This window comes from Amblyomma americanum, chromosome 1 (assembly GCF_052857255.1).
Source record: "Amblyomma americanum isolate KBUSLIRL-KWMA chromosome 1, ASM5285725v1, whole genome shotgun sequence".
In the NCBI taxonomy this organism is placed as follows: domain Eukaryota; kingdom Metazoa; phylum Arthropoda; class Arachnida; order Ixodida; family Ixodidae; genus Amblyomma; species Amblyomma americanum.
The window spans coordinates 430300473-430328092 of NC_135497.1; the positions used below are offsets into that span (position 1 = coordinate 430300473).

Consider the following 27620-nt stretch of genomic DNA (forward strand, 5'->3'; position numbering starts at 1 on the left):
ATTGCCTCTCCTTCTACGCCAGCATCTTTCACGTTGTCGACTGATGTACCAGTGGCAATCAATATGCAGCACCAGTTTTGCAAGCAACAAATTAGGAAGACTGTTCAGCACTGCAGCTCCTCTTGCTGGCTGCCTCCAAGTTGCTCCTTCAAAGTGAAGTTGCTCGGGAGATTACTTCACTGCCTCCTGTCAATCTCCACTTGTTGGGAGCCACTCAATAAACTACACCTATATTTTGATATGGTCATCACCCTCAGCCATTGCTATGCAGGGCAAAAGCCATCACATTATCATAAACTTTTGAGCTGGCCAAGGCAATCAGGACAATGAGCAAACATGCCAACCATAAATATGTCTACTCAACAACTATCACAAAAGCCTATTACATGGAAAAGAACCCAAGCAAGTGAACAAGCCAGCCACCTATTAATTCAACTGACACCGAATTTCCTTTTCTTCATAACACGAAGAGGTAATATATGATGCTTGAGTATAGCTGTACAGTTTTTTTTTTTTTAGGTATGACACTTGCATAGATCTCATGTTGCTTTTGCACATCTTCAGCTGATACTCATACCAGGAATTTCAGCTTTGTGATTTATTTAACTGCTTATAATACTATGCATTGCAGTTTCAATACAAGTGTACCAGCAACTATGACACATTTTATGCCCACTGTTTTTTTATTACATGCACAGCTTCAAAGTATCCACTCTGCACATTGCCCAACAGCACGCAACCGAACGAACAACCTACAATGTACCCACCTTCATCAAGGCACCAAACAGGTTCTGCTTCTCCCAAGGCAGCCAGCCCTCCCTGAGGCCAAGGAGGGTTCGATGAGGCGGCCGTGATGCGGTTTCATTCATCACTGTGATATCTGTCGTCCTGCTTCGTCGAAAGACAAGTTCGATTCCCTCGTCTCCCACCATGGTGGCATTGCTCACATACTGCTCGATCAGCTGGGACTTGTGCTTGCGGAAGCCCTTCAGTGTCAGCAGGCCTGTTGATGCAAGGGGGAAGTGCATTTCAAAGGTTCATGCCAAGGATACCACTCTCAAATACCACTTGGCTTTTAATTTCACTGTTTACCACTGCTGTGCTTGTGTTCATTTCATTTTAGAATCGTGCACCCAAGTTCAGCTGCTGTTTCATGTAACGCAGGGTGACTTACTAGCAGCAATGAAAACTGTATGCTTGCCAAACTAAGAAAAAACTAAAAAGAAAATAATTGGGCTTCCATCAAACACTTCAGCAGGGTGAGCTATTGAATTGCACCAATTAATGACCACAGAAAAATGCATACAGCCCAGACATCTGAATGCAAAAAAAGTCCATATTCAGAAAGTAGAAATCTAAAAATATGCAATTAGCTATAGGTGTAACATTAAGAGACTGGAAGCGGGCAGAGTGGGTGAGCGAACAAACACGGGTTAATTACATCCTAGTCGCAATGAGGAGGAAGAAATGGGCTTGGGTAGGGCACGTAATGTGAAAGCAAGGTAACAGCTAGTCCTTAAGGGTAACGGAGTGGATTCCAAGGGAAGGCAAGTGTAGCAGGAGGCCGCAGCAAGTTAGGTGGGCAAATGAGATAAAGAAGTTTGTGGGGATACGGTGGCCGCAACTGGCAAAGGACAGGGTTAATTGAAGAGACATGGGAAAGGTCTTTGCCCTGCAATGGGCATAGTCAGGCTGATGATGATGAGGAGTCGCCTAGCATTTCGCTGTTGATAAAAGGTATCATTGCATGTAAACTGATTTTTCTGAAATATCATACCTCCATTATACAATGACTGGCGGAGCAAGGGGTCGTACGCTTGGCATATGGCACATTTGGCTTAGAGCAAAATTTAATCGGTGGAATGCCCATAAAATAATTTTTTACAATCAAGTGGCCAGCACGGCTCATTGTTAGTGCACCAAATTCGGGCTTCAGTCTCTGAGCAATGCCCCAATTGTCCAAGAACCATTTATTACCATAGTGCTGTAACAAATGAAGCTGTATGGCCTGTGTCGCTCTGTTTGCATCGATTCACCAAAATTTCTGGCACTACTTCTGCCAGTTCTTCTGTACTGCAGTAGAATCTCAATGATATGATCACAGCCTGTATGTCTTTCGGGGTGGTACAAATTTATAACATTACCTACGCAAGATGCACTCTGTACGATGTGTAGAATTTCAGGTGTTCTGAACACTTACCTGTCCCACTACAGATCATACAAACATGGAAGCTATGAACCACACCCTCAAGCACCAAGTCCGGAGGGTGAAACTTCCTATACCTTCTAGTGGGCCCAATTACGAACAGCAGCACCAATTCCTCCTTCAGTTACATTCATAGTGAATAGCGTACGAATTATTTACATTAGAATGGACGACTGAAACACGCGGTGCGGGGGTGTTCGCATGGCATTTGTTTCACGAGCAGACTGGTCCAAAATCGGGCCCCTAGGGGAGGTTGGCCGATGTATCGTTTGTTCGCCTGATCTGCGTGCCGCACCGTACTTTACTGCGGTTTTCGTACACCCTTTCTTTGCTGTAGTGGCATGTCAAAATTGGTTGTGCTACTCGTCAAGAATGGTAACCGCAGAGCTGGCCCAATGTATAGAGAACAGAGAACATATTTTATATGGTTTTATTGATAGATATAACCTTCCTGTTACTTTCAGTCTAAAAGAGATATTTCTCAAAGTACATTATACGTCTACATTACAGCATTCGATACAATACAGATAAAGTGCGTCGACGCAGCAGAGGTGTTAAGTTTATCTCAAACGGCACAGCTGACATTTTCAGTGCATCATTTCATGCATTCACACAATACATGTGCGATCATTCCTGCATACTGTTCATGCAATACAGAAGGGTCACTCTGTGCACAGTGAGTGCATGCAATTTAGTACAGTCGAGACCACATATAACGGCCCCACTTAGGACGAACTTTTGCTTATAACGAACAAGACCTGAGCGACCGTCAAAATATACATTGTTTCAATGGCACAAAATCACACGTATAACGAATGTCATTAAGCCCTCTTGATCAGTTATAGCAAACGGATGGCATAAACCCGGCGCCGCGATGCGAGATAACCTGCTTCTGACCCCTTTGTGTGCCCGGCGCGAGGTATGTTTTCCCGAGCCTCATCGCAGGCGAACTGCCCGCCCCGTTTCGTGCCGGTCTCAAGCGCGCTACCCTTTCCCCGCAGACGCGCCTTCCAAGATCGCCCTCCTGCCCCTCCTCGCAACTCCGCTCCCCTCTCCTCACTCTCTTGCAAATCCGCGCGTGGCATCTGTGATCAACCGCACCGCAGCCAGCCGCCAGTACCGATCGCAGAGGCCATGATCCGTGGAGCAGGCCTTCTGTGGGAGCCTAGAGGTGGCTGCACTGACGCTCACGGACGCCGTTCATTGGTCTCTCCGCTGGCGCTGTGCATCTGTATCTTTAGCAAGATTGGCTTGATTGCCGCCCGTGCACAATGCGCGTCTCTGCGCGTCTACCCGATCGCACGCTTTTGTCACTCTTGTTGAGGGTGCGGGAGTTTCGTTGGCTTCGTTCAAATCTCGGGCCCTGGATGTAATTTGGGATGGCGGACTGGGAACACCGCGCCCATTTCCATTGTATTCAGCGGTAGAGATGATGAAAGCAGCATGGGCGGAGGTGACGGCCACTGGCAAGCGGAACTGCTTCCGCAAGGCCGTCTTCGTTGGCACAGTGTCTGATTCCGAGCCTGATGCTTCGGAAGATGACTAGCTCGGCGGCGATTTGTGGCAGCGCGTTGTCGATTCCGACACATGGGGGGTCATGACATTGGTTGGACTGATTTTATTTCTGTCGATGACGACACCGACACCGCGGAACCGTGCACGGACTAGGGCATTGTTTCTGAAGTGCGGGACGAGAGTGACGCGGAGGAATCGGATGAGGATGGAACTTCGGAGCCAGCACCCATAAGCGCACCTGTAGCAATCGGCTGCATAGAGAGCCTCAGACAACTTGTCTATGCCAAGGGCCTCAGCAAAGCGCACGCTTCTGCCTTAAATAATCTGGAAACCTCCCTCATCGGATCTGCGCTGCAAAAACGGACGTCCATCACGGACTTTCTCGCAAAGAAAAAATTTTATGTTTTGACAAGCAACTGTCTTTAAAGCTGTGGTCCACTGACTACAAACTTTGGAATATAACGAACAGATGCCACGTGACGCTCATGTTCGTTATAAGCGGGCTCGACTGTACATGCACGATGTACCTCAGGATCGTAAAAAACTGTTTAGCATTTGTGTAAATGCGTGAACGCAAACCACTATTACGCAATGGCCTTCACTTTCCATGCTAATATGTGCGACACCAATAGAATTCAGTTAACATACAGCTGCATAATCAGTTCCCATGATGTGCCGACTCTTGTGGACCAAACCCAATGACTGCTTCGTTAACAGCAGTGACTAAATCATAGTTAATGATCCACCGCGCTGAAGTGAGCGGTGGCGCCTGAGAAAGCGAGTGCAGGTAGAGGTTCCCGTTGTATCCGTGTAGGTCTCGCTGCACTGTTCGCAATTTCGAAGATCACGAGCACAAAACCAAACACCACCGTAGTTGTCGCAGCACCGACATCCCTAATGCATGAAGGAAGACGACGCCAAAGTGTCTGTGACTGGCACAGCAAAGCAAGCAAGAGAGCTTGAAGTAACACGAATGATGGAGTTCGCAAAACACGCAAAGGATGAGCAGCAGTTGCATATGGCCGTGCAGGTCGAAATTTGAAAAGGTAAAGAGAGTGCGCAAGACATTTTCCCCTTTCAGAACCTTCTTGCGGTTACATCTAGTTCTTTACTACACATGCTAGTGCCAATTCCTCCTTCAGTTACATTCACAACGGATGGTGCACGAGTTACGGCTTCAGCGGAGGTTTCTCGAATTAGCTGGGACGAAAGCTGCTTGCGCTTATCCCCCCCCTGACCAAGTGCTGCCCTTACATTGCTGATGTGTAATCGCCAGTCATGCAGTACTCACCACAACCACTGACCGGTGGTGCATGGTTATAAATAAACTGTGAACCGGAAACTGATCGGCATGGATGTCTTTCCCGGGCTTCGGCATAAAGGTTCTGTTTGTTTTGAGAAGACAAATATTTTTCGTGACCTCCAAAGATCTGTAGCATCGAGATTCTACTGTACCATCCACGTTTTAAAAGCAGAATTTCAGCGCACAACACGGCGCAAGGTCTGTTCTTGAAGGGACACAGCGGACAACTCCGTCTAACTTCTGCCCCAAGTAAAACTCAGTTCTTCTGATCTTTGTGCTCTGCCGACATTTGTTTGGCAGGAAAAGATGTATTTGGTGCAGAGAAATATGATGAAAAATATGCCGCCACCGGATGTGAGCGAGCCCTGCCCAGTCACACAGGGCCAGCTAACAAAACCATGCACTGCCACATGTTGTACCGTATTTACACGACTGTAAGTAGTCTTAACTTTTGAAATTTCAAAATCCAAAGTGGGGGAGGGTACGATTCAACTTACAATCGTGTGTGTGTCTATCGAATGGTCCTCAGAAAACTGATGAAAACTGTTTGCATCGAATTATATCTAATAAATGCCTGGACGATGACTGCCTACTAGGGGTGTGCGAACATTCGAAATTTCGAATACGAATCGAATATGTTTCATATTCGGCTCATATTCGAGTTCAAGAAATGATATTCGTGAATTTCCGAATATTCGAATACTCAGCAGCGATCGTGTACCGCACTGGCTTTCGTAAATTTGGTTGTGGCAAAAGCTCAATATCTGAGCAAATTATCTGAATATTGAGTTTAAAGTTCCAGGAAAACAATATAAAGGCCCTGTTCTCTTTCTTCCCCATCGTTTATCGCGTGGACCAATCGCATTCCGATGCCGATAGGCTTCACCTTGTGCGAATTCCGCAAGTGGGCTTTCCCACATACCACACGTGCTGCGAACAAGATGGGGGACGCGAAAGCGCGTTTATTTTTTATCTTTCCGCAATATGTTATATAACTAGATGCCCACACCCATGGCATTCGTTCTGTCACCTTAACTCTCCGAGTGTGACCACCGCCATCTTGTTTTGGACAACTACGCTATGCGGGAAAGCCTGCTTGCGGAATTTTGCGTGAGGCTCCAGAAGGGGCGAGTCGAGGTGTCACAACAGGGCTAGCGATCCTGTAAAAATCCCGCCTATTGCGTGGTGCACTGTAACCCATGCACCTCTTAAGTGGGCATAAAACGGCAGGCGTGACACCGTTCGGAGGGCCCCAAAGATAACCTGGCCGCGTAGTTTTGGTTTCTGAGCTTCGCCACTCGCCCGTGGCAATGGCAACTGTCTGCCCGCGCATTCGCCAGTAGTGCAATCTTAGCACCGTGCCGCTTTCAGACGCTGACTGACGCGTCAATGGTCATTTTTTTTCCTTTTTAGAAGCAGTCTCGCCATTCCGACGCCAATGTGCGTTTTCATCTTGCTCACGTTTCCGATTTCTTCCAGCACGCCGAAACTCGGTGCTCGTCACGGGATTGTAGTTGTTTGCACAATAGAGCTGCCTCATAAGACTACCGCATTTTCGGTAGTTTTTTTTTTCGGGGCCGCGGGGCATTTTATAAATCGACTCTCAAATAACCCAGAGATTTCTGTCCGTTCTTTGAATTAATTTGGAGTTCAAAGAACGGACAGAAATCCCCGGGTTACTTGAGGGGCGATTTACAAAATGCTCTGTGGCCACGAAAAAAAAAATCTACCGAAAATACGGTAATCTTATGAGGGAGCTCTATCGTGCAAACAACTGCAATTCTGTGACGAGCACCGAGTTTCGGCGTGCTGGACGAAATCGCAAGCAATTCCAGTCTTGTCATGTTATGGATTTCATTTTGCCTGACCACATTACAGGTTGGCCTGACCACATTACAGGTTGGATACTGTTATGTTGTTCAATTAAGTAGTATACATTTCTGCGCACATTGTTTTTTTTATACGGTGCTCCGGCAGTCTAGTTTTGTTTATTTCAGTTGCAAAGGCCATACACTACTTTGAAAAAAATAAAATAAATATGAGCAACAGTGTTTGCTTGTTTCTTTTCTGAATTTATTTTTTGTGCTGACCAGATATTCGATATTTGAAGCCCGTTTTTTCTTTTCTTCATATTCGTATTCGATTCGTACTCGAAAATTTCAATATTCGCACACCCCTACTGCCTACACTACAGATGAAAAGCAAGCAACAATGACGATTTTTCGTGCTTTGCTTCCCGCACACAGTCGAGAATGTCGAAGAATTGCTCCAAAAATCACAAAAGCCTCAGTGGCCTTCTTCGCAGTGCGACGCAGTAGCAGTGGTGCCTCTTCACCAACAGCCCAGTCGCGTTTCCAGGATGCTTCACTGCACGGAGTGCGAACAGCTCGTTTCAGCATACTGGAAGAGCGGAAGAAGCAAGCGGATGCAAGCGAGGGAAATATCTGCAGGCATTAGAACGGCGAGATGCAATTCCAAAATAAGAAACGGTAGGGTTTTAATGTCTGATTGGGGGGGGGGGGGGGGGGGCCTGGCGAACATCATACCACCTGCTGTTACGTGCATGTCAGAAGGGCGTGGGTAAAAACGTGATATGCACACAGTTCAGGCCAGAGGATGAATACCGCATAAATGCGTGTAAGGGCTGCACCTTTTTTTTCTTCCAAATTTGAGGGCCAATTTCACTGTGCGGCCCGGCCCATACATGCAATGTGTGAAAAAAAAAAAAATTTAAGCAGAAACACACCAATCAGGGAATGAGCGGCATTTACTATACGTTCAATCGTCACTCGCGGAGTCTTCAGACTCCAAGCTGGTGCTGTGCTCTAGTGCATGCTCATCCCACAAGAAGTCGCACAGCATGTCCGCTGTCAATGCGTAGCCATTGTTACGCGCTTCCATCACTTAGCAGAGCAGCTCTTCTATCAGTTCGGGAAACTTGCATAACTTGCCTCGGAAAGTGTGCTTTTTGCAGCTTGTGTTCCTCAATGCATCCTTTTGGTTGCACCATCGCCGGGCGCACTTCTCGACCACGTCAAATTTCCAGCCCACCACATGCTTGCTTGGTGAACTAACACGCTACCGAGCTTCAGTGCCTTGACAGCCACAAAAAGCTGGAGCTGGTGATTTTGATGCCGATACGGAGAGCGGGAGCTCGCGGCGGAGGAGAAAAATTGACGATGATGATGTGGAGCCACGGTCTCGGGCGCCATCTGTGGGCGGCACACCTGAAAGCTGCTGTGCGCATGCGCCGTCTCCGCAATCAAGCGCACCGTTGCTCGCAGCCGGAGCTTCGCAGAGGCCACGGCGCATGCATTTCGAAGGCTATTCCCGTGTAGGTGGTGGAAAGTTTGGGTGTGGCCCTTACAGGGATATTATTTTTTTTAATATTTCCTCCAGGAAAACAGGGTGTAGCCCATACACAAGTGCAGCCCTTACATGGATATTATTTTTTTAAATATTTCCTAGGAAAAAACAAGAGTGCAGCCCTCACATGTGTTTATATGGTATTTGGAAGACTGCTTGTCGAGCAATTTTAACCAGACAAAGCGCCACTTCAGAAGCCCTTCCGAATTAACCGACGCAAGCCTCAGGGCACCCGTATTAACGATCTTCTGATGCCATAGAATTACAGGGGCGTTTGGCAGGAATACAGCAGCAGTTCGAATTAACCAAATTTGCAGATTAACAGGGGTTGAATTAAAAAGGTTTTACTGCACTAACACCGTCTCCAACACAGCTCTCAGCTATGGTTGCTGCGGGCTGTCTGAGATCCGATTATAATTGCAATACTATCTTTTTTTTTTCATTCTCACAGACTCGGAACCCCCGCGCCCTTCATTTTATATACTGTATATACTCGTGTAATGAACCCACTCGCATAATGAACCCGCCCCCGCACTTTTGTTGGCCAGATTTACTTTATTTTTTCAGCCTTTAACTTTTTGTAGCTGGTACCTCAATTTTCATGCCGTCAGCAGCCCAGACTTTGGCAGCGCCCCAAGAAGCCCGATAAAATCACCACTTGTTTATCTTTTGAGGAGAGCTCCTGCAGGAAGGAAAGGGGTGGGGGGGGGGGCACAGTGCAGTGCACACCTTGGCAGCGTGCCAAGATATGCTGCTGCCCCTGATAACACCACCACTTGTACTTGTTTATCTTTTGAGGAGAGCTCCTGCAGGAAGGAAGGGGGGGGGGGGGGGCACAGTGCAGTGCACAGCCTAGCAGCATGCCAAGATATGCTGCTGCCCCTGATAACACCACCACTTGTACTTGTTTGTCTTTTGAGGAGAGCTCCTGCCAGAGGAGTGTGGGGAGGGGAGGGGGGAGAGTGTGGTGCTCCACGAACTTGGCAGAGCGCCAAGACGTTGTGTGCTGCATGCTAAGGCATAGTCATTGGCATTAGGCATTAGTCACTGGCGTTTGTGTTTCTTTTAACCTCTGTGTGTTTTTTTTAACCTCATGTACCAGTGTTCAGCATGTTCCGATTGGCCGGCAGCGCAGCAAAATTGCCCGATCGCCCGCAAGGTGAATGATGCTAAACACCAGGGGCACAGACGCATCTGACCGCGTGCGTTTGTTTTGTTGATTACGGAAGGAATGATATGAAATATTGACCCTTCCAAAGAAATTTGTTGAAACTCTTTTTGCCGCGTAATGAACCCTCCTCCCAAACTGATGTCAACTTTTCTGGAAAAAAAAGTGGGTTCATTACGCAAGTATATACGGTTTTCGCACAAATAAGGTACCTTTTACTGAGGTTTGGCTGGTGTGTGATTCAATGGAGCTTCAACCAAGACATTGCATCATGCGAGTACAGTCAGCTAGAGTAGCTATGCAACAGAAAGGACTTGTGCATGAGAAAAACAATCCTTGCATGAAAAATGAAAGAGGACCCACAATTCAGCCCCACCAACCTGAGGTGTAGAGAACCCTGGAATCCACAATCTGCCGCACAAGTTCTTCAGGCAGTACGGAACGCCTTACGTCAACATCTGCATACCGGTACAGCTCTTCACCATCTGGCAGCAGCGCTGGCAGCGGAGGGTGCCTGTGCAAATGATGCCAGCATGGCTTTAACCCTGTGGATACCTTACAGGGCTCACTATACTCAATGTCAGTAACATCAGAGCCTAGATAAAAGATTCCCATCGTTTTTAGCCTCGGGTGAACCATTCAAAGGTGCTGAGGAAACGCACATCCTGTTACTTACTGCCTCACATGCATGCAAATGAATGCAGTTCCTAAAAAAAAAGAAACTTGATTTCCAGTACCTTGTTTGAATGCATTAGCACGTGGTGTACTTGGGTTCGTTATATCAGAGCTAACACACAAGAGTTTGTTATATCTGAAGTGGCATACTTAGGCACATTATATTCGAGGTTAACACACTACAGTTTGGTATATTCAATGGTGGCATACTAAGGTCTGACATGTCCGAGGTAGTATACTAAAGTTAGTTGCATCTGATGTGGCCTTTATGTGCCAGTGATTGCCATATTCGCTTGCACAGACTCTTCTGATGCTAATGCATCAATAATGCTCTAACTTATTTAAACAGTGACTAGCTGTGTACTGACATAGTTTGCTACAAGCAATTACAGTATTAGCCCCAAACTAAATTGGGTATAGGAAAGGTGCATTTGACAGGTGGATGGATTTAGCTGCTTGGGGAACACAAAAAGCACCCAAGGAACTGAAGGCTCTGCAGAACACAGTTCGAGTACACCTAGGGTGGATTAATGCTGTGGAAATGCATCCGTTACCGCCACATAAATGAGAGAAAATGGCTTACGGCATGATGTAAACCATGATGCGATCAGTTTTATCAGTACCGAACACTACAGAGGGACTTGGCGACAGTCCGGATGTGCCAGCCACCAAGGTTAGCCACTGGCTTGGCAAAACTATATGCTGCCTCTTATCCGAGGCAATACCTCACAAAGCTCTTAACACTGTACTGTCAGCATCGAATGAAAAGAGGACAAGATAAGATGAAATGAAAGCAGCAAAACAAAAAGATTTCACCTGTGGCAGACTAACTGTCAGTGCATTTCATTTTCACTTTGATGGTGCAAAGGCCAAAGAAAGGGTTAATAGGCCCCGCATGTATTCCTTCTCTAGCAGCTAATACTTTTGTGTTCTTGTTTTGATGGTAACAGTTTGTGTTTTGGGCTGATGCTCATAGTGCCAGTGGTCAGAAACTACCTACTGTTGTGAGTAGTACAGCCGCTGCGGTGGCTGAGTGGTTACGGCGCTCGGCTGCTGGCCCGAAAGGCGCAGGTTCGATCCTGACCGCGGAGGTCGAATTTCGATGGAGGCGAAATTCTAGAGGCCTGTGTGCTGTGCGATGTCAGTGCACGTTAAAGAACCCCAGGTGGTCGAAATTTCTGGAGCCCTTCACTACGGCGTCTCTCATAGCCTGAGTCACTTTGGGACGTTAAACCCCCATAAACTAAACTAAACCCCTGTTGTGAGTAGTACCTGAAACATTTTCAGCTGCCTTTGGCTTCGGCATATCTTTGGCTAGCTGCCATAGTCCACATTGCTTCTTTGTGATGCAATTATTATGGCAACGTGGACTTCCAGTTAGAAAAAAAAAAGAACCTTGGAGTGAATTTCACCACTCATAGCTGCTATTCTGTACATGAGATTTCATTCAGCAAGACAAAGTAAAACAGGCTTAAACTTAGGCTCAGCAATGGAAAATACTAATACATTTGAAACTTTGTAAAAGCATTTTCTTAAAATGCTCTGAAAAAGGCTCCCAACAAAGGTGTAGTACGCCTGGGATGTTGCAGGATGCCACTTCACGAACATCCTCCAGCAACAATGTGCTTTGTAGAATCCGAGTTAATAATAATAATAATAATTGGTTTTGGGGGAAAGGAAATGGGGCAGTATCTGTCTCTTATATCCTTGGACATTTGAACCGCCGCCGTAAGGAATGGGATAAGGGAGGGAGTGAAAGAAGAAAGGAAGAAAGGTGCGGAATAATTTCGACCACCTGGGGATCTGTGCACTGACATCGCGCCTTAGCGTTTTTTCTCCATTTTTTTTTTTCCTCCGAGTTATCCAGATTTGAAGTCCAGCATGCACCTTTCGCTCTCCTCTTGTCTTTTTTTTGCATGCTCAAAGACTGGCACTCCTCTGCTCGGCCTCAACGCCGGCTGCCAATTCATGCGGGAATTGCCTTCCTATTCTGCCAGAGCAGCTGACCGGCCACGGTCACAGCAGCCATGTGAACTCCGGAAGAAACTAACCAATAGCCATCTCTTAAATGACATATGGCGGAGCATGAAACGGAGGAGAGTATGAAAATGTCGCCGAAAGGACTCACCTACTTTCGCGCGTGACTGCGGGTTCTCTGCTGCGTGTAAAAGTGTATTATTTGGCGCAGGTGTTCATGAAGAGAGAATGTAAAGATTGAACGAGTTTGTGCACCCTCCTCAGAAAGTCTTTCGGAGCCCTTTAATATCTCCTTTTCCACTACAGTTAAAACTCGATTTAACGAAGTTGAGGGGAGCCGTGAATTATTTCGTTAAATCGAGAACTTCGTTAAATTGAATGAGGCATTTCTTGGGCACATAATTCAGTACATTCGATTACAGTAAAACCTCGTTAAAACGTACCCGCTTAAACAGTACTTTCGTTTTAAAAGTAGTAAAGTCAAGTCCCCGACTGAGCACCCATTGAACATAATGCATTTTGCATCCGCATAAACCGTACCAGCTTATCGCGGTCGTATCAGTTAGCACGTACCATTTTCACTTTTCGTCGCACTCGCGCGTGACGAATTCACGCCGGTAGCACCGACCCAAAGGACGGTTCGGCTAGCGGCGCAACAATCTTCCCTAAATACCGCCGACGGGACGGCAAGCCACACAGCTAATGACAAATTGGCGCCAAAGTTGGTAATCATACAACTAGCGCAATCTTTGGGGGTCCGTATGGTCATCGTCATGACCCCCCGCGCTACTTTCGAGTGGGTAGCGCCAACACCACGACCGGCGCCGCTAGCGCGTATGAAAAGAAACAACAAAAATTCTCACTCGACAAGAAAGGCCTTGGTGAAAAAACAGCGCACAAGCAGACACAGACAGAAAGAAGGGGACAAGCGCTGAACTAGCAACTGAGGTTTTATTGAGAAGCATGGCGAAATATATACAGCACAGCATACAGCATTCAAAAATCATATAAACAGCACATAAAAGGCGGATAAGAAGCCAGCATCCAAAATCATCGCTTAACGTTGCATATCCAAGAATTCCATCTCTTTTTTTGAAAGAAGGATAGACGGGGTGCTGACACATGAGTCCTCCGCTTTTGCTATCGCCCTGGCCTCGATAATTTCCCTTGTTATTGTGCACTTGTTTCGTGCCAGGATTTTGCAGCCGTGAAGGTCGGGTATGCAGGCAGGTTTATGATTGCAACGGTGACAGTGCTTAGCCAGAAAACCTGATGAAGCAATGGATCTTACATTGTTGTTATGCTCCAGTAATCTTTCATTAAGACACCGACCGGTCTGGCCGATGTATCTGCTTCCACACGGTAACTTAATTTCATAAACAACACCCTGATCACATGCAACAAAAGGATTCTGGTGGTTGATTTTGCATCCAGGACGAGGCTTTTTCATTGGATTTGTCGCTTTACACAGTTTTATTAGTTTTTCTGGGGCAGAAAACACAACCTTAACATCGGCCTTCTTGGCTATTTTCTTAAGGTTGTGCGAGATCTTATGCATATAAGGGATGACCACAACTTTTTGTTTATCATCTCTTTGTCCCTTTTGTTGATTGCATCCCGTCTGCCCTTCCGCTTTTTTCTCTTTTAGAACACCTTCCGCCACTGACACTAGCAATTCACTGGGGTAGCCAGCCGCACCTAGACGGGCAGTTTGTTTCAGTAGGCTTTCCTCAACTGTGTGAAAACACGACTTGTTTAATGCATTACGAAAGCAAAGCTTAGCTATACCCCTTTTCACCAATTTCGAGTGTGCCGAATCGTACGGAAGTATCGGCTTTTTTCCCCTAGGATCATAAATCCAAACAGGCATGGTTGTTCGTAAACCGGAGGCTTAAGTCCAAGAAACGGATGCTTTCATCCAGAGGCAGTTCATTGGTCAAAGTTAGGGGGTTTAAACACTCCTCGAATATTCTTAGAATGCTCCCGAATGTTTCGTCAAGAGGTCGGTCTGTCCTTTCTATTATAATCAGAAAGTCGTCAACATATCGTGCCACGTTTAAAACTTGGCAGCCGTCCAGACGTGTTAACAACACATTGTCACACTCAGCCAGAAATAAATCGCTCAACAAGGGCGCTATGCATGAGCCTATACACACACCTTGCTTTTGTAGATACGTGTTTTTTCCACAGTCTACATATGTAGATGTCAGATAAAGATGCAATAGTTCCAAAAAGCCCCCTACATCTATACCCGACTCATTCTGGAATGCAACAGCTCCTGCCTTATCAATGCACGTATCTACATATGTAGACTGGGGAAAAAACACGTATCTACAAAAGCAAGGTGTGTGTATAGGCTCATGCATAGCGCCCTTGCTGAGCGATTTATTTCTGGCTGAGTGTGACAATGTGTTGTTAACACGTCTGGACGGCTGCCAAGTTTTAAACGTGGCACGATATGTTGACGACTTTCTGATTATAATAGAAAGGACAGACCGACCTCTTGACGAAACATTCGGGAGCATTCTAAGAATATTCGAGGAGTGTTTAAACCCCCTAACTTTGACCAATGAACTGCCTCTGGATGAAAGCATCCGTTTCTTGGACTTAAGCCTCCGGTTTACGAACAACCATGCCTGTTGGATTTATGATCCTAGGGGAAAAAAGCCGATACTTCCGTACGATTCGGCACACTCGAAATTGGTGAAAAGGGGTATAGCTAAGCTTTGCTTTCGTAATGCATTAAACAGGTCGTGTTTTCACACAGTTGAGGAAAGCCTACTGAAACAAACTGCCCGTCTAGGTGCGGCTGGCTACCCCAGTGAATTGCTAGTGTCAGTGGCGGAAGGTGTTCTAAAAGAGAAAAAAGCGGAAGGGCAGACGGGATGCAATCAACAAAAGGGACAAAGAGATGATAAACAAAAAGTTGTGGTCATCCCTTATATGCATAAGATCTCGCACAACCTTAAGAAAATAGCCAAGAAGGCCGATGTTAAGGTTGTGTTTTCTGCCCCAGAAAAACTAATAAAACTGTGTAAAGCGACAAATCCAATGAAAAAGCCTCGTCCTGGATGCAAAATCAACCACCAGAATCCTTTTGTTGCATGTGATCAGGGTGTTGTTTATGAAATTAAGTTACCGTGTGGAAGCAGATACATCGGCCAGACCGGTCGGTGTCTTAATGAAAGATTACTGGAGCATAACAACAATGTAAGATCCATTGCTTCATCAGGTTTTCTGGCTAAGCACTGTCACCGTTGCAATCATAAACCTGCCTGCATACCCGACCTTCACGGCTGCAAAATCCTGGCACGAAACAAGTGCACAATAACAAGGGAAATTATCGAGGCCAGGGCGATAGCAAAAGCGGAGGACTCATGTGTCAGCACCCCGTCTATCCTTCTTTCAAAAAAAGAGATGGAATTCTTGGATATGCAACGTTAAGCGATGATTTTGGATGCTGGCTTCCTATCCGCCTTTTATGTGCTGTTTATATGTTTTTTGAATGCTGTATGCTGTGCTGTATATATTTCGCCATGCTTCTCAATAAAACCTCAGTTGCTAGTTCAGCGCTTGTCCCCTTCTTTCTGTCTGTGTCTGCTTGTGCGCTGTTTTTTCACCAAGATGCAAAACCAACTAGCCCATTCAGCTGCTTTACTGACGAAGAAAGGCCTGAGGGGACTACAAATTTATTTTCCGCCAAAGAAGTCCGTGATCTTTGCCTGCGTGCGCTTTGTGAGCAACGGCCGCACCGATTTCTCGTAGGTCTGAAGTGCGTCCAGCGCGTCTTCCGTCCCCTCGTGTGCGCCGGCAAAATGTCGCAGCAGATGTCCCAGAATGTCGGGCACGTTTTCAGACTGCCAGTCGCCGACTACAGCCATGCTTACGCTGCTCGCTTCACCGCTAAGCACTTTCCCGACGATGCCGTGTCGTTCTTTGAAGCGCGACAGCCAGCCAGGACTTGCCTTGAACTCGTTGTCGCCCAGCAAGCACGCGAAAGAGCGAGCTTTTTGTTGGAGCAGGTCTCCACTCACGGGAATACTATTCTTCGCCTGCAAATCCATAAACCAGGCGAAGAGGGCCTCTTCCATTTTGCCTTGAGGAGTGGTCTTCAGCGTTTTTTTGCGCGAGAGATTCCCCGACGAAGTGGCGCGGAGGATGTCATCTTTCCCTTTCAATATTGTGGAGAGAGTACTCGCTGGAATGCCATGTGATGCAGCCACGTCACATTTCTTCTGTCCACTTGCCACAGCACGAATTATGTCCGCTTTCTCGTCCAGGGTAAGCCTTTTTCGTTTCTTGCAGGGCTCCATCTGCTAGTCAGGAGGGTTAGCGGCGCGCTTGCTCACACACACCACGTCCGCGTTCACGATAGCAAGGCTAGACTGATGGAGGCCTAACAAGCTGAGCTTGACAAAGACGTGCGTTCAAAGGCACGGGGAAATCCGCACAAGAGCGAACACAGAGCACAACACACAAACACACACAAAAAAAACACTCGAACTGCAACAGCGCCATCTATGAAATGTGGCACGAAACTTTTTTACTGCTGGCGCCATCTCGTGAGCTCGACTCAAAATTAAAACTCGTTTTGCGCCGCGCAGTTTGAAAAAAGCGACGGGATGAAGATGCTCCGCGCTGTTACCGCTGACTCGCAATCAATAAATTTTGGGGTGCTGTCTACGAAATAGACCAAAAATTAACACTTTTTCACCTTTATTTCTCGAAAAAAAGGTTCGTTAAATCGGGACAGATCACGGAATCGGTTTCGTTATTTCGGGTTAGTCAAAGCATTGAACCCTATGGGCGTCTGAGGGGGAATTAGGATACCTTCGTTAAATCGAGATTTTCGTTAAATCGGGTTTCGTTAGATCGAGTTTTGACTGTATTTAATTAGCTCCAGCGGACCTGCCACCAAGAAATATTAACAGATAAGTACTGGCAAGTTTAAGTATGAAAGCAATTGTCTTTCCTTATTATCTTTTCTTCCCTTAAAAGTATTTTGCAGTAACGCACATCACTGCAAAGCACTTTTATATAGCAACAGCCAAGACTTCCCTAGCTAGCATGGGTCAGTCTATACAAGTCAGGTGCCAGCTTTCTGAAACTGCATGCTTTGCTTCCATTTGAGAAGGTATGGCAATTCCAACAAACAAACAAAAACATAATGACAGCAATTCGCTTGAACGCCTGGAAACACACCTCAGGTGGTCTGCATATCCTGTAAAGTTCACAGTTTCCTCGGTAACAAGCACTGGAGGCTGCGGCGCTGAGGTCACTTTTGGCAACCGTGGCTCTGCAGAGGTGGTCAGCTCCTCAGTTGGAATGTCCACACCAGAGGTCAGAGTAAGCTTGAACTGCAAGTGTAAAAATGAAAAAAAGAAAAAGGACACTGTGTTTCAGTTTCGATGTGTTCAAGGCCACCGGCAAGCAAATGCAATTACAGTGAAATCTTGTTAATTCGGATTTCAAAGGAGTGGAATGGCGCCCCAAAACTGCCAAAAACCTTTCGTGTGAAAGCGAAATTTATATGGTGGGAACCTGGGCAATTGTCATCTTTTTTTGAGACGAAAACTGTGCGACAACAGTGATTTCTCGCAGTTCCATCAAATGTTTTAATTCTTGCACGCTGTCGAAAGTGGCGGAAGCAGAACTGCTGCACAATGGTAAGGGTCTCCGCGGCTTTTTCCAGCATCCAAAAGGGTAGAGCTGGAGCTTCTTCACGTGTGGCATCGCATGTGAGGGACTTCACCACACAAAGAGCAAACAGCACATGACAAGCGTGGAGTTTCAGCACACTGGAAGAACAGAAATACCATGCGGACGGAAGCGAAGGAAGCACACATTGGCGCCGGAGTGACAAGATGCCTTCAAAAAAATAAACAAAAAAAGACTGGCACAAGGCAATCGTCGGACGAAATGGTATGCAGCTTGGCTGGCTCGCTGATATGCGCAGCCGATAGCCACCGTCACCACGGGCTGGTGGCGAAGCTCCAAAAACAAAACTATGCGGCCGGACTCTTTCCCTGCCAGTCGAGGGAAACCTCCTGACCGTCCACACGCCTGCCTTTGCGCGCACATCAGAGGAGTGTGGGAGAAAATGTAATATGCAATTCAGTCGAGCACGTGATATCTCAACACAGCGCCCCTTTGGGGGCCCGTCTGAATCGACCAATGCGAGTTCAGTGGCAGCCAAATAAATGAGCTTCCGACGCCAGGCATTTGGCAGGACTCCGGCATCAGTTCGAATTTCTGAATTCATGGGGGCCGAATAAATGAGGCTTTCCTGCAGCAGTGCTGCCCCTCATACGTTGTCGGTTTCAGAATGCAGGGTGGTTTCCGGATGATGACAATAACGATGCGTGTCGTCAAATCTAACTTCAGCACCGCTTCTGCCATGTTTTAAGTCCGAATTCACCACTGCTCATGCGATTTCACTCCGAATTAATGACAGTGTGTGCTGCCATTGACTTGTGCACATTTTTCTCGAGAGGAAGCAGGGAGGCCGAATTATACAAATTAACAAGGGCCAAATTAATGAAGTTTGATTGCATTGAGAAGTGAAATCGTACCCAGAAATGGCACTTTTGAGCAGTAACACAGAACCATTAGAGGCTTAAGATATCTAAAACAGCCATCATAAGAACTCTTAAGTTAGATGTAAACAATTTACCAACCCTTAAATTGTTATTGTCACTAAAAGAACTCGCAGAAGAGACACCAGTAAAAAAAACATAAACAGGAGTTTGGCGATAGTTCAGTCTATTTTCCCAAGGTATGCTTATTTTCCAATATTATTAGTATTTTCCAATATTGAAACTTCCTGATGTTTCTGTAGCTCTGCTATCCATGCAGAGCCTAGCATGGGCCTGGTAGACTCCTACCTCGAAGGAGACCGCACTGCGAAGCCCCCTGATGGTCATATCCACCGTGGTGGCACTGCTATTGGGGAAGAGCAGGGAGATGGCCACCAGGCGTACGGCTGGGTTCTCCTCATAGTGGCCATCCGTCATCGTGTCATCTGGCCCCAGGAAACCGGACAGGTTGAAGTAGGCCAGCAGCTGCCCTGCATTGAAGACAGGAAATGAGCCGGGAGCACAGCTCTCAAGTGATGTCCCTGCGACTCAGCTAAAACACTGCCTCCTTTGACGGCTTTCCCTCCAGTTTGTGTAAAATTTTTTTCAGGGTCCTCTCATATATCACGCCTCTTCTTAGGAGTGTGCGGCAGCAAAGGTGTCTGCTTTAACAGACCTAGTTGCAGACAGTGTCACAGGACGGTGCTAGTGTGCCTTGCTTGCAGTTGCAAGAATTAACACAGAGGGCACTAGGCGCAAAAAGGCATGGGGAAGAATCAATGGGATGGAAGGGCACAGGAATAAAGGATTGTTGATGTGGGAGCCAGATCTACTGATGCTGCATCACCACCAAACTGTGACACACTATTCTGAAGAGTCATTTCTTTTCATATTGGAAATTTTTTTCCCCCTCAAATCAGTACTTGTGAGCGCGCTGCTCAGCTCAGACCTGGCTGTCCAATGCCAGCCCCCCGAGCAAGCCACCAAGGTCATCACGAAGCAACGCCTTCTGATCACCTAGCGTAGACCTCAAGTTGTTTCTCTTTTTTTTCTCCTGGAACTAATACAGCTTTTCCTCGTCCCCCAACCCACCTTGAAGGCCTAATATGTCTGACATTTTCTTGATTGAGCAAGTTGAAAGCAAGAAATTACCCTGGTCACCTGCCAATAACAGGTACAGTTCACACTGATGGCAAGCTGCTTGTCCCCAATTTAGCCTCAAACAGCCGAATCTTGAAGATGCGATTCCAGCTGATACAAATCTAGACAAAATCCTGGCCAAAGTGTGCAATGGGCAGAATGTTCTAAGCATCCTCCCGCGTCGCCACTAAGAACAGTACGATTTTGGCAGCCACAACCAAAGTGGTGCCCTCACACTGCAAACGCTGCGATCGCCAGTTGCGCAATATGCACAGTGAGTGTGGCCCATACATGCCGACACCATGATCACCAGTTGTGTGGAATGCGCTGAGTAGTAAGCAGTGAATAAATCCCATAAAGGGATCTGCGTGAATGCATTTCCTGTGCTTCTGTACAACAATTTGTTTTTGGACGATATGAATTTCCGATGATACGAATATTTTCCATACCCCCATGAGATTCTTGTCATCGATTCTGTTCCAGTCAGATGAAGATGCCATCACAAGACATTGGTTGAATGAGAAGCTGCCACACAGTCCAAATGGTCATTGAAACTGTGCACTGTCCTGAGCAAAAAGCAAGAATAAAACCCACAAAATCTTTCGAAACATAAATCCAATGCCATGCCGTAGAGGAGCAGCTTACAAACTGTGGTCCTCAGTTCCTTGTAGACTTTTAAGCTCTTTTAAGGTCTTTTAGGCTCTTGCTTACGAAAGAGACTCTTCTGCTTGTATAAACAAAAACTGACAGAGCTACTTTTGCCTATGCTTACTGAAGTGTGACAAGCAAATTAAATCGCACCTTCCATATTTCAAGGATGATTACTCTGCTTGTCCACTGTGATAATGTAGTGAAACAGCACACATGTGAACGAAATAATATTGCAGCAAAGTATTTCTTGAACTGTTGTATTTATGTATCCATAAAACATGCCTAATATAAGCATAAAACATGCCTAATATACGGTCACAAAGTCACAAGTCATGGTTTTACGGCCATTATAACATCGCCACACACCATCCCCTGGGATGCACAATCACCATCACTGCTGCTCAGAGGGTGCCTGACACATTCAAAGCAGAAAACCATTGGCCCAGAGAAGTCAAGCTTTTCTATCCTGTGAGAAACAGAACCAAGAAAGGCACACTTTCCCTTCAACACTGCTTTTCATCATTGTATCACTATCTACATGATTCCCAGGCTCGCCCCCAGCACGCAAATCATAGAATCCATGCTATGAATTCAAGCTCACCTGAAGGAAGACTGTAGTTGCGCTCATCCCATGAGAGGTCCAGAGCATACAGCTGCCTGTAGTTTGTAGTGCCACAATCGCCAGCGTCGAAAGCACAGGGCAGGACATTGCACGCCTTTGCAAAGAGGCAGCAGGATCATGTAACAAAAGAAAATAAAGAGAAAAGTTTCACAATGCATGCAACAAAAAGCAAAAGTGAACATCACGTGCACCACACAGCTGTGGTCCGCTATGAATCCCAGTCCTCAATTCAACCCAGAAAAAGAAAAAGGAGAGCATGAAGGCCGACTGAAGCACCTCTGCTGAACAAGCATTACGGAAAATAGCCGGGCCAGTTGGTACATGATTCTAGCGAAACAGTGCACAAAAATAGAACAGAGACTGACATATGCACTGACTAGCTACTGAAGATTTATTGCAGTGCTTGCAATAAATACCGGAACAAACATTCACACCAACAAGCCCAAACTGGTGGCATGTTACTCATGTAACAAGGAGGGGAAAAGATAGGTAATTTTGTCACTTCTTGCCATTGTTAGTCTGCAAGATTTTCAATTTCTTTTCTGGTCAAAAACATCAATGGGGTACTTACGCAAGTTGCACCTTTCTTTTCTATGCAGTAGGCTTCATATAGCTCGGCCTGTACCAATGATTACTGTATTTACTCGTAATTTGCACACCCCCTTTTTGGAGCCTTTATGTAAAGAAAAAAGCGCACAAATTACGTGAGTAAATCTGCTTTATCTCAGCAGAATCTTGCAGCCTTCAAGGTGTGGAGTACCGTCACATTCAGACAAGCTGCTACTATCGACGTGGGATACGGCAGCATGCTGGCTAAGCATATGCTTAGAAAGCCTCCGTATTCAAGGATGCCTTTTTTTTTCTTTTCTACTCAGTGTCGCATCGAACTCTACGCATCTTCACAATCGACGTTTCCATGTTGGCCGAAGTCCAAGTCGGCACCTATGCCGACAGCACACTTCAGATGCTCGCAAGGCCTTTCAGTATCCAAGACTACCATAGGCGATGTCAATAATATCCAAGCATGAGAAATACCTAGCCTTGATTGTTGTAATGCCAATGGCAATAGGGGTGTTGCTGGCGTAGTTTGATTTTCATACTTAATTCTAAAGCACATGTCATTTTTAGGTGATCTTTTTACGAAAAAATAGCACGTGTTAGAATCGAATGAGTACGGTATTGCGAGTGCTGCAATAAGTTCTTATTTGTTAGTCAGCACTCGTGCCTTTGTTTTTCCTAGTCTCTGTCCCATTTTTGTGTGCTGTCTCGCTAGAAACTCTGTTGAAATGCCCTAACTACACATGCTTACACCTTTGACAGCAGTCGATCAATGCTCTATAAAACTGCTCGAAATATAAAATGCTTGAAGCCATGTGCATCTAAAGATACAGACACCAACGCAGCCTTCAACTTCAATACCTGTTCCCAACAAAAAGAAAGAAAGAATTAAAGGAAAGGGAGGAAATGCCAGCACCATCCAGGAGGCTGTGTCCCATGCAAGCCTCCTTTACCAATAAATCACATTGTATGACATTATATATGTCAAAAATATGCTCACTTTGTGGGCACCAGTCACCAAGCTTGAACTGAAAAACCACAACAAATGAATATTGTTTCTATTCTTTTTCTATGCGAAACAAAAAAAAAAAGAAAGTGACCAACTATCCCTGCGCTGCTAAGCCTCCTCAGTAAAAAATTCTGTAGTACTCTGGCGATTGATTGTAAGGCACTGTCTAAGGAGCTCAGTTTTCTTGGGATCTCATTAGCAGCAAGTTACAGCTATCTCCATCAAGCCATACACGTTTCAATCAGCCACTCCGTCTCCCAGGCAGTTTCTTTTGCACAAAACTAGCCTACACAAGTGTCACTAATGTGAAAGCATCAGCTGGCTCATTGACACGAAAACCCAGTGTTGTAAATAAAGTGGCAGCGCTACAAAACTCGTGATTGATCAAACCGTTAACTAGTAATAGCCAGTACCTACTAATACTTCCAACAGTGCCAACTACAGAAGAATAGAATTGGAATTCTTAGGTGCGGTAGAAGATATATGCATGGAAATAGAGGAGGACAAGAACATTATCATTACGACTTATTAAATAAAATTTAAATGGAATTTGAATAGAGCTGAAACAGAATTACAACGCTTTTGCATTACTTGCACATAAGTTCCTCAAGTTCCCCTGCTAATCATTTATTAAGAGTGTTAGCTCTTACTCATCACGTTTCGGGATTTCATGGGGTCTGCTACCACCCCCAGATCACAGCGCCATCTGTGGCAACAACTACTCATCACGTTTAAAGATTTCGTGGGGTCTGCTATCACCCTGACGTCACAGTGCCATCTGTGGCAGCAACTACGAAACAGCACATCTCGCATTGAGACTTGTAGTGCCATTTACAATAGCATTGTAGAAACAACCACCTGCCGCATGCGAATGATGACGTCATGGTCCGATATGGTGGACAGAGGCAGAACTATGTGTGTATGACATAAGGTGACGAAATGACGGCATAGTTTCAGCTTCTCGAATCCAAGAGGGCAGCCATTAAAATTGGCTGTGCCCACCCATTCCTTTCCCACTCACCCCTGGCCTCCTCCCAAAAAATATCCCATAACTGGTCAGAAAACTGAAAAACTGTCCCCTTACAGGATCGCTATGTATGTATACATTCGTTCCCCTGTATATACTCCGACAACAAGGGGCACCCATCCGCGGACAGCTGTGTACTGAATTTGGTAGGCAAATAAAACCCTATGGGTTGTGGTATAGAAATAAAACCACAATTAAATAATACGTAAACACTGCATACGTGCAATTACTAATTGAAGCGTTACCATATCGCACCGCAAGCCGAATTCTAGGCCTACCTTGACCCTCCAAACAAAGAAAATTCCTATTGGGAGACATCTTGAGGGAGGTGTAACTCGACAACGTGTATCGTAATATTTCTGACAGATGGCGCTAGGCGTCAACTGCTCTGATTGTTACTTCATCTTCCAGACGGTGGCGGCCTTTTTGTTTTTTTTCCCCTTATCTCTATGGGGAGGACAAAGCAAGCAGAATATACGCCCCTTCTGAACTGTGGCAAGCTGTACATCCACCTGCCATGTGAACGCAGGGGATCACAACAGCAGGCTGCTCGTTGCGGTATTCTAAAACGTGGCCATCGCAGCAGAAGAGCTGTAAAACATGCTGACAGGGTACTGAAAATTTCAAGCGGCGCTCTACTAGCACTCTCTCTAATGGACGGCGTGCCAGGGCTGCAAAACTCCGATACCAAATGGAATGAACTAATGAACTGACCGAAGCAACGTCCCTACATGACCCCTTTACATAGCTGTGCACTGATTGGGAATCAAGGCTGGAACACTATATCCGCAATGTGAAAAGAATGCTCCAATGAAAGAAAGATCCCTCGTCCATAATCTGCATGGATGGGGAGACTCCAGTGCAATGCTGCAAAAGAACGGTTTAGCTCAAACTTTACTACCTTCCTTAATGTACATGTCCTAACACTTTATAAAGACAAATTTTAAATTTATGCACTGTGGCTTGTTATTTTAGATGTCTAAACATGGTCAGGGGCCTTTAAACAGCTGCATTATTTTGAAGAGCAAGCAAACCACGCACAAGCATGAAATTCCTCTTTACTGTGGAAGAGGCAACGTACAGCTGCCTACGGAAGCCTATGGTTGGCAGACTAGGATTGCTGTCGAAAACTGAAGGTGTACCCTCAGCCCCCTTAATTACGCAACTTGCACAGTACACCTTTCAATGCCAAGCCAAAGGCAAGAAAACTGAGCCTGCTAGCAGTCTGCGTGTTCTGAAAACTTGTGCAGGAACCAGTACAGCATGCCTCCATCTACATTCACGTCACAATGCCGCCCCTGCTTTCCATTTCACCATCACCAAGTCAATGTGTCATATCAAAGTCTCTGTACCACACTGCCAGATCTATGGCAGCCAGCCACTTTTTGCGATCACCTCACCCATCACATCAAGGAGATCCACGTCTTCCACGATGTCAAGCGTTTGTACAGCAGACCCCTGTTAATACGTTTCAGGCCCGCACAACTCCTTGGGAGATGTGCTCTCCTACAATGAAAATGTCTGACACAGCTGCACCATTTCTATCTGCTATAATATCCCTGCTGCACAACAGAATTTCCCAGTAAGTATGTTACAAGTTCTTAAGGAGTGCGGTGCATGTGCTTGTAGAGCTGATAGCAACCATGCAGTGACTTTCCGTGTAGTCCTCGAAAATGCCCTCAATTACACTCGAAATTCCCAATTTCAGCTTGAAAACTCCCAATTTGAAAAAGTAAAACTTGTTAAAATCCCTTGAAACAGAGAGTCAGATTCCCTTAGAGCAAAATTTTACCCCTCAAATTCCCTAAAAAAAGGAAATTTTCATGAATGGTACAGCACCGCCGCTGTGCTGCTGAAGGGGTCAGGGAGGACAGAGAGGAAAAGAACTGGCTGACCATGTGGTTTCAGAAGCTATACTGCCCACCTAGACAGCTGGGCATCTTCGAATGCTCACAATTGAAGAGCAGAAAGCAATAAGCAGAAAAATAACACTAACGGGAGTTGTGGTAACTTAACCAATGTCGTTTTCAAGAGGACCACCCAGCAAGCATCCTCAATTCATTTCATGCAAAGTGCAATAATTGTTCTCTTTATAATTGTCTGTGCCTATTTCTGCTGTCATTTAACACATAACTCATGCAACATGTCATGCAGCTCATGTCATGTAGCAACACATAACCAGATACAGCAATGATGTAGAGGTACAGCATCCGGCTCGAGTGCAAGAGGACTGGGGTCTGAATCTCGGTGCCGTGCAATTTTTCATTGGATAAAAAAAAAGAAGAAAACTCCGCTTGTCAATAGAATTGCGTAACCAGGCATGGGATGCGGCCTGATCTCAATGACCAGAACAGGCAACGCACTCCCTCACCAGAACAGGATCTGGTCATTCTGGTGTAGTACCTGAATGCAACGTCCTATATGAATAAACCAATTAAGTTGGAGGTCCCACTCTGACGGTGAACGGAAAACATTTTTGGTGATATTTGTACGTCGACTGTACCTCGCTTGTTAGCTTCATAAATGTAGTTCAGATATTTCCAAAAAGCAAATGTTCTGTTTTCAAAAGATGCATGTAGTTTAACGATAGCTGCAGATTTGTTTCAACTGTAAAAGAAAACGCAAAGATGAAAAATAGCAGTTGGGCTCAACTTGTCTCAGGAAATGCAATGTTGTGAAAAACCTATTGCACCTAGAGAAAAATCTTTCCAGATACTTTGGGATCTGACGCTAATGAGCATGTTTAAGCATTTAGAAATAGGTTAGTTTATTAGCCACACATGTTTGAAAAACGTTAAAAACAGCACAATTCAATCTGCAACAACTTTTGGGGTATGCAGTGTCCTGCCGCGACTTTTTGCACAGTTTAAGACCGTGTAATCGTCCTTCCTTTCTGAAAATATCATCCCTCTGCCTCATTTAGTTTAAAAGTTATTCCTGATCAAAGTTAGCTTTTTTTCGAAATAGCTTAAAACAAAGTGCTATATTGTTCAGGTAACAAGCGCTTGACAATTCTGAGATTTTGCGTGAAGAAACTTAATACTTCGCTCTACATGGGTAAGCATCGCCTTTACTCCATGGCTTTCGAGGAATGTGCACTGTCTAGTTGATTTTAGCTACCTTTTTTGTTGGGCTTATAAAGGGCACAAGATCTTGAAACGTTCCGCGGCTTCTTTTTTTTTCTCGAAAATACACTCTAAAAATATCGGGCTCTCATTCTTTTAATCAACTTGTAACAATTATCAACTACAAAGTCCACAAAATACAAACAATAATAGCAATAACGCAACGAAGTGCGATAAATGTAGTAAGTAGTGCCATCTACATTAGTGTACATGTACTAAATTAGTGTACATGTACTAAATGGTCACAGTTCAGAAAAATGACGAGTGTGGCGCTGCCAAGCAGCTAAAATTAGCTAAAATCGGGAGGTGTTCTTGAGCATACCGGAGACGTACTAGCGGAGAAGTATACCGGTTTACCGGACCCCTCTTGTGCATGCGCAGTGGCATTGTTGGGGTGAGGCGGAGCCACTGCGAGTGTGCAGCCGGCATCCGGTAAACCGGTATACTTCTCCGCTAGTATGTCTCCGGTATGCTAAAAACGTCTAATGTCTCTACGATGTTTGCACGTTACCCTCCATTTTGCCCTCTGTACTGTGTGTTGAACACGTCTTGAACTTCCAAGCAGATTTCCGCCATATTGCTGAGCTGGATTGCTTTTTCACCTGACGCTACGAAACGCATTCTGGGCGTCGTCTTATTTTTTGAGGACAGCTTTGGCATTGCTAAAGAGACAGGAAAGGGAAGGAGACAGGCTTTTGCTTCG

At 45.6% G+C, this 27620-nt stretch overlaps 1 protein-coding gene across 2 annotated transcripts in view; it reads right to left on the reverse strand.

Moving 5' to 3' along the window:
• Positions 1-27620, reverse strand: part of LOC144115874 (N-acetylglucosamine-1-phosphotransferase subunits alpha/beta-like) — an 83581-nt gene that overhangs the window by 11975 nt on the left and 43986 nt on the right. For both annotated transcript variants that reach the window (XM_077650467.1, XM_077650466.1), the window contains exons 12-16: positions 21178-21292; positions 19095-19276; positions 17413-17567; positions 9939-10072; positions 768-1003 (exon numbers count right to left, since the gene is read on the reverse strand). In XM_077650467.1, the coding sequence (XP_077506593.1) occupies positions 768-1003; positions 9939-10072; positions 17413-17567; positions 19095-19276; positions 21178-21292 (822 nt within the window). The remainder of the gene's footprint in view (positions 1-767; positions 1004-9938; positions 10073-17412; positions 17568-19094; positions 19277-21177; positions 21293-27620) is intronic.